At 41.0% G+C, this 13,931-nt stretch overlaps 1 protein-coding gene across 1 annotated transcript in view; it reads right to left on the reverse strand.

Annotated features, from left to right (window-relative positions):
• Positions 1 to 1,509: 1,509 nt before the first annotated feature.
• Positions 1,510 to 13,931, reverse strand: part of LOC120915364 (L-amino-acid oxidase-like) — a 34,524-nt gene continuing 22,102 nt past the window's right edge. The window contains exons 3-7 of the mRNA XM_040325793.1: positions 9,850 to 9,959; positions 9,404 to 9,605; positions 6,296 to 6,364; positions 5,362 to 5,495; positions 1,510 to 2,400 (exon numbers count right to left, since the gene is read on the reverse strand). Of these exons, the coding sequence (XP_040181727.1) occupies positions 1,617 to 2,400; positions 5,362 to 5,495; positions 6,296 to 6,364; positions 9,404 to 9,605; positions 9,850 to 9,959 (1,299 nt within the window). The 3' untranslated portion in view covers positions 1,510 to 1,616. The remainder of the gene's footprint in view (positions 2,401 to 5,361; positions 5,496 to 6,295; positions 6,365 to 9,403; positions 9,606 to 9,849; positions 9,960 to 13,931) is intronic.

The raw sequence follows: 13,931 nt of genomic DNA on the forward strand, positions 1-13,931 counted from the left end.
CACAGTCACCTGCCTGCCTGTCAGTAAATTAGGAAGAGGGGATCTAGCTAAACTATACAGTGTATAAATATATATACAATACCTGGGATGCATATATATCCTCTACACACTGTAACTTTAACTGACTAGCCTGCCTGCCTGCCTGCTTTATCTACCTACTAAAAATGACACTCTCTCTCTGTCTTCTCTCTTAACCACCGCAACACACTACACAAGGCCGACCTGCAGGCGGCCTTTTATAGTGTGGGGTGTGTACTAAACTCCCTGAGCCATAATTGGCCAAAGTCACCCTGGCTTTGGCCAATTATGGCTCTCCGTTTTTTACAAGCTGTGATTGGCCAAGCATGCGGGTCATAGTGCATGCTTGGCCAATCATCAGCCAGCAATGCACTTCGATGCCACAGTGAATTATGGGCCATGAAACGGCACTCGAATTTGTCATGAACGGCCCAAAACGTTCATAATTCGACGAACGATCGAACATACGATGTTCAAATCGAACGTGAGTTTGACTCGAATACGGAGCTCATCCCTAGTGGATAACTGTGGAGAGATAGGAGCTGGCAATTAGCTGACAGCTGAGCTTCCAGCACAGAGAAGGAAGGTCTGAGCCCAGCCCTGACAATATTGTACTCTACATGGACATTGGAGTAAATAAACCACGCCAAAAGTGGAACAAGTGATAAAAGGTTCAATGTCATAACGTATCTGAGTACTAGTGGATACAAGACTTGTTGTCCTCCTATGTGTGCACCTCCAACACTGATAATACCCTGTTAACTGATTGAAAAAGGTGGTCTTATTGATAGGAGGGTTAAGAATGTTTGGAGACACTCTATTCCTCAACGAGGAAGCTCCTCTAAAAACTACCTGTGGCTTCTCTGGTAAGATAGTCCTCAAAACCCGATCATTGTTGACAATTTTTTGTTTTTGGATTAATTGTTATACAAATACATAGAGTCTGTGGGGCTCAGGAGTCTGTGCATATCGGGATCTGGAGGTCATCGCCATCCATATAGGATCTCCATGAATATCCATTAGGATAAAGGCCTGGGCTGGGTTTAAGCCATTACTAACTCGTAAGCAAGTTATTTATTTGGTGGTGGTGCACCTGCCTACGATCCATTCACTGGGTGTTGCAATAATAATTGTATGTTTGTGCAAGATTGTGTTCAACTTACCATCAGACTTTTTAACTAAAAAATAAATAAAAATGCTAAACAAATTTACAAGCATTCGCCTAGCTGTCACAAAATCTTACCATATTTTTCCTAATACGTTTATTTCTTATTATTGTCAGCTCCTTCTAGTGGCCTTCATTTTTTTCTTGATTCAGGTATGTCAGGAAAAGGCTGCATTATGACCGATAGGGCTGATGATTCTAAAAACGTATTAGGAAAAATATGGTGAAAATTTGTGACGGCTGGGCAAATGCTTTCATATTTATTCAGCAAATTATTTTATAAATAGACTACTAAAGGTTATGATTCGAACGCAACTCCAGTCATGACTAGTTGAAGATAATTTTTTTTAATTTTTAAAGAACACTGCTTGACATTGAGTGTATATTTCCAGAACCAAGAAATATTGATATTCATACACGTATGCAATTAAAATTATCTGTGGAGAAATGTGTTGGCATCTCTGTGAACAGCTCTTGCAGCCTTCAGGCCACTTTTAATAGCTGTGTCAATCCAACCATGGGGAGCTGAAGTGTGTTCTCCTGCAAAATATATTCTGCCTTCAGGTTGAGCCAGGTACTCAAACAAGTTACTATTCTGATACGGGATGAAATAGGCAAATGCACCCATGGAATATGGATCCAGGCTCCACCTCTTCACCACAGTCTTAGGACAAAGGCGTCGGAGCTCCTTCTCTGATCTCAAGTGGATGGCAGCCAAGTCTTCAAAAACAATGTCAATGCACTCTTCATCACTGAGGGATAGGAAGAACAATGACTCATCTGCCCAAGTATATGATGCAAGGAGGACTCCTCTTCCTCCAGTGAAGTTGTGACTTGGGTAATAGATAGAACGTGATGGGCGATCAGTGATACTACTCCCACCAACTATACCATCCTTTTCCCAGAACCTCTCAGTGCAGCCCAGTAAGATTTTAGTGGCACTTGCATAGTAGATGTTACCCAATGCAAAATCCTTTTCATTGGACAGAGGAGGACTGAACTTAATACGTTTGGTTGCCTTTGCGGTGGATGTAACGATAACATAGTCCGCGATTATATTGGTGGGAGGAGTGGTTTTATCTTTACGGTATGAGACAATCACTGATTTTTCATTCCTCCTGACTTTAACTACAGTAGATTTCAATCTGATCACATTTCCCAAATATTTGGCCAAGGACAAGGGCAATTGATCGAAGCCTCCAGTAATCTCATCTAACCTGGTGAAATAGAATATTTTTTTAATTAGGTCACACCTATCTATATTCATTTCTATAAGTCATTAAATATATTCATTTAGGCATTTAACATTTTACCATCTACATAACACATATGGTGGCGCCAAGGAGGGGGTCTTTAACGCCCACAAGCTGCACATTTGTATCAATGGGCAGTGAAGGTTTCTGTACTTAGAAAAACACACCCTGAGCACACCAAGCATGATGACTAAGCTGACAAAGACAGGTCCCAGTCTCTAGTAATAATGGAGCTGGAGGGACTAGTGTCTACTGATTTTTTGTTTTTTTTATCAACCACTTGCTGACCAGCTGCCATCATTATACTGCGGCAAGTCGGCTTGTTCCCACATGAATCGCCATAGCTTTACGTCGGTCCCTTTAACAGCTATAGCAGGCGCGCGTGTCCGCTGCACAGGAGGGAAGCTGATGCGCGTGCCTGTGATGTCCACAGGCCACCCGCGATCACTCCACTGAGAGACAGAATGGGGATCTGACAATGTAAACAAACAGATCCCCATATGGACAGGGAAGTACAGAGTGATCATCTGTTAATAGTGATTAGAAACAGTGATCTCTCTGTACTCCCATTCAGTCCCCTACCCCCACAGTTAGAAACACCTCCCAGGGAACACATTTAACCCCTTGATCACCCCTAGTTTTAACCCCTTTCCTGCCAGTGTCTTTTTTTTACAGTAAACAGTGCATTTTTATAGCACTGTTCGCTTTATAAATGTCTCTGGTCCCAAAAAAGTGTCAAAAGTGTCTGATCTGTCCACTGTAATGTTACAGTCCCACTAAAAATTACTGATCACCGCCATTGCTAGTAAAAAAATAAAAATATTAATAATAATAATAAAAATGCCATAACTTTATCCCCTTTTTTGCTATAACTTTTGCACAAACCAATCAATAGAAGCTTTTTTTTTTCAAAAATATGTAGAAGAATACATATTGGCCTAAACTGATAAAGAAATTATTATTTTTTGGATATTTATTATAGCAACAAGTAAAAAATAGTTTTTTTTTCAAAATTGTCGATCTCTTTTTGTTTATAGGGCAAGAAATAAAAATGAAATACCAACAAAAGAAAGCTCTATTTGTGTGGAAAAAAAAATTGGTGGTATAGTGTCACACGACCGCACAATTGTCAGTTAAAGTAATCTTTTACTACCCTGTCCAAACTATTATGAAAAGTTTTAAGTGTAAGTATATTAAAATTACCTCATCCCATCCTGCCAGATGGAAATGGGCTTTGTTGCTTTTTTTATTTTTACTTGTACATGCACAGTAAACCGTATGTCTGTGTTCTCCCTAGTACCCTGGTGTTTCTGTGATCCCTAGATGTCATTGACCTATATGGTCATGTTCATATATAGTCAATGACATAATACGGGAGACCCCCACACCCATGTATATAACAGTTGTCACTGTCATTTGGTGGGAGGCAAACAAACAGTCTAGATGTGTCCTGACAGGCGCTTTTTCTTTTTTTTTGTTACGACAAGTTGGCAGGACTCATAATTTACATGGATCGACATCCTTGGACAACATAGTTGACAGTGGGTGTACATTGTGGGATGTCTTTTTTTTTTCATTGAAAGTCTTGTCAAATACTGTTTGTGTTCTTTTTTACTGTTTACATTTTAAATTTCCATAGTACCCCTTACCCACATTGGGTATATATAGTTATATATATATATATATATATATATATATATATATATATATATATATATAGTTGCCCCCTTATTAATAAACTGGGCTTTCAAATTCCCATATTCCCCACCTGCAGACCACCCACGACCACTGGGCCAGGGTTGTGGGGAAAAGGCCCTTGTCTTTATCAACATAGTGACATCAACAATGTGCTTTGCCAGAGGGGTACTTTGCCAACGTGCCTGTTTTTTTGTGACAGAATTCTTCATAAAATCCATACTAGACTCAAGAGTCTGGTATGCATTTTAAGGGAGATGCTACACATATTTTTTTTAAATCTGTGACATTTACAAAATAAAAAATAAAGTGATATTTTTTAAATTACCAGCAAATTACATTTCATTGTAGGTCTTAGGGGTTTGCTATTTATTTTGGGGTATGTTTGGTGGCTCTGTTCCATTTTCCTTTGTGAAATAAAAATAAATGCCAAGAGAAAAAATGTCATTTGCCAGCGATTTCAAACAGATTTCTACTTTGTAAATGTCAGTGCATTCAAAAATAAGTGCTCCTGGATTGATGGAATATTTTTTTTTTTTTTTTTTTGCATTGGTACATGTTCTCCAAAGCAGTGTCCACACCTATCCCCCATTCCATTTTTGACAACCCTTTGTCTATTAGCCTATAAAATGGGCAGTTTTGATTTTACAGATTTGGCTGCCTTTGACTTCAGTGGGGTTTGGCATCGAAAATCCTTTGAAGCTTGCTGAAACCTGCTCAAACCAAACCCAGCTCACCACACTTTAAAGCAGAGTTCTTGCGGAAAAAAAATATATTAAAAGTCAGCAGCTACATATACTGCAGCTGCTGACTTTTAATATATGGACACTTACCTTTCCAGGGCACCCACGATGTCGGCAGCCAAAGCCGATCTGTCTGTCGGCTCTTGGGTGTTGCCGCCGCCATCTTCGGTAAGGGAATCAGGAAGTGAAGCCTTGTGGAAGCCTCGTTCCCACTGGTCCCTGCTGTCTTCTGGGACCTATGTGTCACTGCAGTGATCTATGCCTAGAAGTGGGAGCAAATACCTGTATTACACAGGTATCTGCTCCCTCCTCCCCCCCGAAAGGTGGCAAATGTGACACCGGAGGGGGGGGAGGAATCCAAATAGCAGAAGTTCAATTTTTGGGTGGAACTCCGCTTTAAGCTGTTGGTATATATATACTGTATATTTGAATAAAGGATAATACAGGGAACATGACACATGTTTGCATTTACTTTTCTTTACTGTACCTTGGGGATTTAAAAATATACGTATCCATAACTGCTTCGAAAAAAGAGACGTAGGGCTGACCATTAGTATTCATGAAGTTTCCAAGCATCTTAATAGCACCAGCACTTAAACGTCCTTCATCCGCCAGGATAGACTATTGCAGAAAAAAATAAAAGAACAGTATTAGGGTTTTGCAGAGATGGGAACTTACTAAACTTTAAAATTCGTGCACGGGGGTACATGTGGTGAGCTGCAGCTATTTCACAATTTCTACATTAATTAGCACAAATTAACTAGCTTCTACCTGGCCTATAGAAAAATGACAGCCAGGCGGGACATTTTTTGATCAGGGTGGATGTAATATGACATTCTCCCGGATCGCGCCTTGCACGTGGCCGTGCTGCAGCGCAATCTGTCATTGGCTGTGCCCATCGGACACAGTCGATGGCTAATCGGTGTACCAGCCCGCTGCCAGTACCATGTGATCATATGACAATTGTAAACAGTGGATGGCTTCCTTTCATGCCATCCATTCTATACAAGTATGTTGCTAGCTGTGATTGGTCACAATGATCACATGGTACAGACAGGGCCAATCACAGTCCATCTGTACCATGTGATTACCTGTGACCAATCACAGCTAATCGCAACAAAACACACTGAATGAACAAGTTTCATTCAGTAAAAATGGTTGCTTATAGCAGTGAAATTCACTTATATGTGTTCCACATATATTGTAAAGATTGGAACGTGTTTAGAACTTAAAACAAAAGTACTGGACATCACAACTAGCTAAAAGTATCCCCTTTGTAAGTGTAGCAAATATCTGCCCAATTTTTACCCCAGCTGATTTCATGCCTGCTAATGTGAAAAGCAAAATACACATCTAGAGAGATCCCTGTGTACAGTCAATGGATATTTGTGCTCTCAGTGTTATTGACCTTATCATTTTACCTGAAGGGAAATTTTGTCAAGTGAGTCCAAGATTCCAGAGCAGTTTTCTCCAGCAACTTTTCTTACAAACTAAAGAAAAAAAATGTGAGATGTTACAATGAAGATTAGATTTATGTAAAGGTTAAGTTATATCATGTTTTGGGCTTCTGATCCTGTTTACCCATCTGCATTGACTTTTTCACTGGTTGCTGTCTGTTTGTATTTGTATGCTGTTGCTCCTAGTCATGACTCCACCTGCTCTTGTCTGCCCAATTTGTACTGACACTCTATTTCCTTTCTCTGTGTCTTCATTAGTCTAGCTAGGAATATACTTTTAGTTTTATACAGAAATACCCAGCGCTAAAGTACCACCATAATTTCTAAACAATCCCCACAATGAACCATGATGTGCATATAAACACTATAGAGTTCATATATAATGATAAACCAAATCCAAAGAGGAAATCCCAGCACTGTTTACAGTGTCATAAAAGGCTCCACAAAGCATCACAGTTATACAGACAAACTGCTTACCAAACAGCAAGGGCCCTCAAATTATAGAACTGTCATTAAAGCACAATTGTTATTCCACTTTTAAGCATGATAGGGTTGCTCTCCGGGCTTCTATCAGTGGGGGCACAAGGATCCAGGTTTACCAGCCAGGTCTTATGCACACACGAGCGGTTTTCCCGTCAGAAAAAACAATGGTTTTCCAGACGGAATTCCTCTCAAGCCTGCCTTGCATACACACGGTCACACAAAAGTTTGGTGAAATGAAGATGAAAATTAAGTTCATTGCTTCTGAGCATGCGTCAACTTGATCCTGAGCATGCACGTTCTTTTGCGTGTTGAAATTGCATACAGACGAACGTTTTTCCGGCTAGGATTGTTTCCTGACGGAAAAAAGAGATCATGTTCTCTTTTTTTTCTGGCAGTTCTCCTGTTGGAAAAAGTCCGATGGAGCATACACACGGTCGGGATTCCCGGCCAAAAGGTCTGATCGGACTTTTTCCAATGTGAAAAACGGTTGTGTGTACGGGGTGTACCTAATAAAGTGGCTGGTGAGTGTATATACTGTATACAGCCCTCAATAGTTCCACTTGCCTGCTCGGATTTGGCAAGTGGATTTAAGTTGAGGGCGAGCATGGAGCAAGGTTGCCAAACGTCCTGTTACAGACGGCTGCTGCCTGTAAAAAACATGGCCGTGGCAGGCTTTGGAACTGAACAAGCACAGTTCTGGGGAGCGGGAAGCCGGGCGTATGGATGGTGATGTCATGGCGGTGCCTGTTATCAACTACAGGCTACAGCAGGGGCAGCCGGGCGGGCCTGAGGACACAGGAACAAGGTTGCCCGAGTGAGGAAGTATACCATGAATGCCAGCTGCTGCCTCAGGGCCCTGGACAGTGTGCCAGCCAGTAGGCCGAGTACAGCGGAGCCGGGGAGCATAGACCAGATGGAGTTGGTACAGCTGTCCTCCCCACCAGAGGGTAAGACCGGCCGGGGAGAGAGAGGACTACAAGTTGCAGATGGCCCTGCATGCAGAAGAGTGCCAAGGCATGCTGGGAATTTGTAGTTTATCAATAATATCCAATAAGAGCGTCTGTAGGAGCTGTGCTTCTACCCATTACCTGCCTGTAGAGTGCTGGGACTTATAGTCCCACATCTGCAGAACAATACCAAGCTGCATGCTGACAGAAGAGAAACACTGTCCAATCTGATTGCAGATGGCCGTACGCTGTCCATTCTAAGTGCAGATGGTAGTACACTGTCCAATCCAATTGCAGATAGCCGTACGCTGTCCAATCTGATTGCAGATGGCCATACGCAATATTCTTTAAAGTTGATCTTCAGTCGCGCTCTGGACAGTCTCCTGCCCCTCCGGTGCTGGGTAGATGTGCCCATGACAGAGTCAGTTGGCACATCTACCCACTACTAAAGGACTGAAAAGGATTCAGGCATAAGGGGGAACACTGATGTAAAAGGCAATACTGCAGAGAGCAGACTAAAATTATAGTGGGAACTCTGATGTAAAGGGAAACATTGCAGACCATAATGTTAGGGGGAATATTGCAGACTATGATGTAAGGGACAACTTTTTGGACTGTGATGTAAGTGGGAACTTTGGAGTCTGATGCTTTATGTTAATATTGTTAAAGTTGTTAATAATTATTTGTGTAACTTAATTCTGCATAAAATATTTAACTCAGTATTTACAAGGGCGTGTTTAGTGGTGGAATTAGGGGCGGGCAGGGTAGGGGTTGGGTGGGATAACTGGTGGCGAGTAACTCTTAAGGCCTGTGGCTAGTAGCTCAGGACTTAAAATTTTGAGCCCTGCAGTGTATAAATATATATATATATCTATATATAGATATATATAGATATATATATATATAGATATATATAGATATATATCTATATATATATATAGATATATATATAGATATATATAGATATACTCTGACTGCTCTGATCCTACACATGCTCTCCTGTTCTGTTCTATCCTGGATATACATTGTACTCCTGTCATCACATCTCTTCGACCAACGAGTCCTCCAAAACCCCTAGATACATCCAGTAGCTCCATGCTATTCATGACTGTGAACCAGTACTGGGGACAATGCTGTATCCTGGCATAGGCCAACAAGGCCCAGGCCTAGGGCAGCACTTTGCAGGGGGGCAGCACCCACAGTGTCCCCGCCGGCTTGCGCTACACTGTTGGGCAAATTAGTTTAGCGCCCCCCATAAATCGGTCGCACTGCTTCCAGTTTGCGGGCAGTTGGCATTCTGCAACTGTGGGGGGGGGGGGCGTCGCTTCTAATTTTTTACCATCCCTGTCCCATTGCAGAGATTTCCCTTCACTTCATGTCACATAGCCAAACAGGAAGTGAGAGGAAATCTATGCAAATTAAGGGAATCCACTGCCCCCCCTCCACCCCAGGCCATCAGAACTAGTGTCCCCACTTGAAAATTTCAGGGTGGGTCTTAAACCGCAAGGGGTGTGGCCTTGACAGGAAGGGGTGGGTCACATGTAAATTAGGGGGTGCACGAGTTTAGTCAGGCCTAGAGCAGCACAAAACCTGAATACACCCCTGACTGGGGACATGGTATATTCTGAGACACAATGATTACCTTGAATGCCACTTTAGAAAATAGGTCATCAGCGGATATTCCTTCTTCCTCAGGGCTCAATGCAAACCCAAACAGGTTTGGCATCTTATCAACATTCTTTTGCAGTTGTCTTATGTTATTGAACAAGTATACATTGTTTTCATTAGATATGATAAAAGGGTTCATTTGCAATTGAAACTGACGAATGAATTCCCGTATAAGCCTGTAAAAATTAACAAATGCACGTTTTACGAATTTTACATATTAAAGTTAATAACGCTTTTTGGGAAAGAGATGGACTCTCTGCACTTATTGAACATTATATAGTGTGAGTTTTAATGTAAAAAAATCTGAATCATCTAGGAATTGGCAGCCTTAGTTTTTAATTATCAAAAGATACAAAGATTAATTTTATATGTAAAATAAAATCTTTTTTTAATCAATATAAAAGAGCTTTTTATAAATACCTGTGAGATGGAGGAATACGCATGGGTCCCAGTTCTCCATACCAGCCCTCTGGATCTCTATAGGTCAGTACACGTCCTCCTATGCGGTTACTGGCCTCCAGCACTGTCACCTGAAGTATAAAAGATAGAGTCCTGTAATGTGTTCAATAACACCAATCTTACCCACCATCAATTAAACTGGAACGCCAAGTCAAACATATTTAGATAAAGTGAGAAAGCGTTTAATATCTGTTGGGTTTTTAATGTTACTGGTATCCACCTTGAGGAGACTTACATCTGCCAACTCCACAAGAAGTAGCAATGCATAAAATGCATGAAGGTAAAAACCCAGAGCTTTTACAACTACTTTAACCTTTCAAACAAGTATTTACATACCAAACAAGCAGTAAAGACACTTTAAAACAAGTCCCCATTCACTTAAAGCGGGGGTTCACCCTATAAAAAAAAATCCCCGTACTCACTGTGTAATCGTACATAGAAGATTCCGACTGCCCACGGGGAATGGGCGTTCCAATCCAGACGGAAGGTGATTGACGGCCGGCTCTGGCGCGTCACGGTTCTCCGGAAATAGCCGAAATAGGCTTGGCTCTTCACGGCGCCTGCGCATAGTCTGTGCGCAGGCGCCGTGAAGAGCCGAGACCTACTCCGGCTGTCTTCGGGGAGCGTGACGTGCCAGAGCCGGCCGTCAATCACCCCCCCTCTTGAAAGGAACGCCCATTCCCCGCGGGCAGTCGGAATCTTCTATGTACGATTACACAGTGAGTACGGGGATAAAAAAATTAAGACAGGCATACTGTAGCTCACGCTACTATGCCTAATTTTATGCTAAAAAGTTGTTCTGCAGGGTGAAACACCGCTTTAAGTATTAATGGGCATTGTGAAGAAATTAATTTACAATGTTCACAACACAGGTTTGTATAGAGTGGCAAGGTATTAGAACACCTCTCTGTTTTGTATTGCTGTCTATATCCCTGTTAGGAAGATTTACACTGTCTTTTTGTCCTGTTGATTGTTATCACCAAGAGTCAGAGTAAAATAAATTCCTAAATTGTTGGATGACGCTACAACAATAGAGGGGAAATCTTTCAATGGGAGCACTCGCTCTGGTGAGCCTGGTAAACAATCAGGCATTTCCCTCACGTTGAAGGGATTTCCACTCACATCCTGTTATGGCTTTGAAAAAAAAATATATATATATATAATTATTATTATTATTATTAAAGGGCCCAAAGGTCCCCAGGGCCCCATGTGACAACCCCCCTTTTTTTTATAAATGTTTATTTTTTTATTTTTGTTTATATTTTTTATTTTTTATTAAAAGGTCCAGAGGTCCCCAGGACCCCGGATGGCTACCCCCCTTTTTTTATATCTATATATTTTTTTTCTTTACTTCTTCTTTTTTTTGTAACGACCCACCCCCCGCTTCTCAATTTGCGGCATCCCTTCCGCTTTTCAATTTCAGGCGGGGCAGCACCCCCCCCCCCGGTTCTCTGCTCCAGGGGGCCCATGCCTTAAGCTGTGTAAGGGGCCCCAAAATTCCTGATGGCGGTCCTGCGCATACCTCCCAACACGCACGGATTCTGCAGGACTTTCCCACACAGACAGCTTCTTCCTGCAGTCCCGCTAAAGGGTTAATTTTCCCGCACTGCAAGAGAAGCCGCTCAACAACTTCAATTCGCCCCCCCGCTCAACAACTTTAATGCGCCCCCCCCGCTCAACAACTATGATCTTTGATTAAAATATATTGGCATCCTATCTCATCTTTACACACTGATACCACTGTAAACCCTTTTTTATATGCCAGCCACTCATCTAGATGAAGTATAATTTGGTTACAGCTATTAAACCACACCTAGTTATGTAACGTATTATGTTTATTTCCTTACTATTTGCATAATACAAAATTGTAGCTACATGTCCTTTTATTAGCTGAGGTTTAAAGCGATAATAAATGCAAAAGCAAACATTTATTATTTTGCAGCTTACCAATTCTGTGATGGATACATTTGTTTTAATATTTAGGCTTTCTTTCTTCTATTTTCATTTGTTGATCAAACCAGTAAGGCCCCTTTTTCATCCATCCGTGTACGGATGAAAAAGGGACATACATTGGTCCCTACGAGATTGCGGGTGTCAGCGGATGAACATCCGCTGACACCCAATCTCACCCGGTTCCGCAATCCTCTGATTCTGCAGACGGAGGAAAACCCTATTTTTCCATCCGTCTGCGGATCGGATTGGGTGAACACGGACAGACGATCCATGTTCATCCGATCCCCCCATAGAGGAGAGCTGAGAAAAGACACTGTGCAGGGACCGCCCTGTCATCCGCCGGCTTAGGGCGGAAGAGGCCTTAGTCTGCTGTTTTAGCTTTCTGGCAGACGTATCAGTTATAGGGATGAGACAAACCATTTAACACTGACAGGGGTGGTTACAATGGTCAGCTTTTATATATATACCTGTATGTAAAACCTTTATTCCAAAAATATATATTTTTTTTTGCTGTAACAGTTTATAAAATATTAGCTGGAGTTTGGCTTCAATTTGTTAGTGCATCTAGATCTACTAGTAGATCTAATGCCGCGTACACACGATCGGTTCGTCTGATGAAAACGGTCCGATGGACCATTTTCATCGGACGAACCTATCGTGTGTGGGCCCCATCGTTTTTTTTCCCATCGGTGAAAAAACCTAAAACCTGTTTTAAAATTATCTGATGGTTAAAAAACCGATAGAAAAAAGACGATTGTCTGTGGGCAATTCCATCGGTTAAAAATCCATGCATGCTCAGAATCAAGTCGACGCATGCTTGGAAGCATTGAACTTAATTTTTCTCTGCACGTCATAGTGTTTTACATCACCGCGTTCTGACACGAATGGATTTTTAACTGATGGTGTGTAGGCAAGACTGATGAAAGTCAGCTTCATCGGATATCTGATGAAAAAATCCATTGGTCCGTTTTCATCGGATGAACCGATCGTGTGTACGTGGCATTAGAACCTGTTTTAAAATTATCTGATGGTTAAAACAACGATAGAAAAAAACGATCGTCTGTGGGCAAGTCCATCGGTTAAAAATTCACGCATGCTCAGAATCAAGTCGACCCATGCTCGGAAGCATTGAACTTCATTTTTCTCAGCACGTCGTAGTGTTTTATGTCACCGCGTTGGACACAAACGGATTTTTAACTGATGGTGTGTAGGCAAGACTGATGAAAGTCAGCTTCATCGGATATCTGATGAAAAAATTAATCGGTCCGTTTTCATCGGATGAACCGATCGTGTGTACATGGCATAAAGCAGCCCATAGATTAGTCCGTTTTTTTTTTTTGTTTACCAGCGGGCTGAACTAAAAAAATAAATAAAAAAAATTCACCCATCCACCCAATCAATGTGCATGGGGGAATCCTCCGCACTGAGATCACTAGATGAAAACAGAGGGTAAAAAAGCCTAAAAAAATTAAAACTAATAGTCACCATATCTAATGATTGGTATGCCACAATATATAAAAAAAAATGGTTTTAGGCTAATTAGTGCTTTAAATGATTGCTTTATAACAAAAACAATAAAATGTAATCTGTGCATGCCATGATTATATATGCATTGCTCAAGGTTCAGACCCAAAGTTTGGCAGGTTGCGGGGGCAGAGCACAATATCTGGTTTATGAAGCTCATCATGCACAAATTTTCATGCGGTAAGCATTACTGCTCTTAGATACACTGACACTTGTGCTTTAATGTGAAGGTTTCGTTCTACTTTAACCTTACATTTGTTTGGAAAAAAAAAAGTTTTGGCTATGCCTGCACTGCTATTACAGAAATATTACAGAAGATGTTACAAAAAAAATGTTACAAAAAATGTAACAAAAAATAATATATTTTCTGTTATTTCATATGTTATTTTATATGCATGCCATTAATCATTTAAGCATTTACCAGATGCGTGTATACAAAAAATGAAAATAAAAATGAAAACAAAAAAAATTCCTTAAATGATTAATGTCATGAATATAAAATAACATATGAAATAACAGAAAATATATAATTTTTTGTTACATTTTTTGTAACATTTTTTTTTGTA

This window comes from Rana temporaria, chromosome 10 (assembly GCF_905171775.1).
Source record: "Rana temporaria chromosome 10, aRanTem1.1, whole genome shotgun sequence".
NCBI classification, from domain to species: Eukaryota; Metazoa; Chordata; class Amphibia; order Anura; family Ranidae; genus Rana; species Rana temporaria.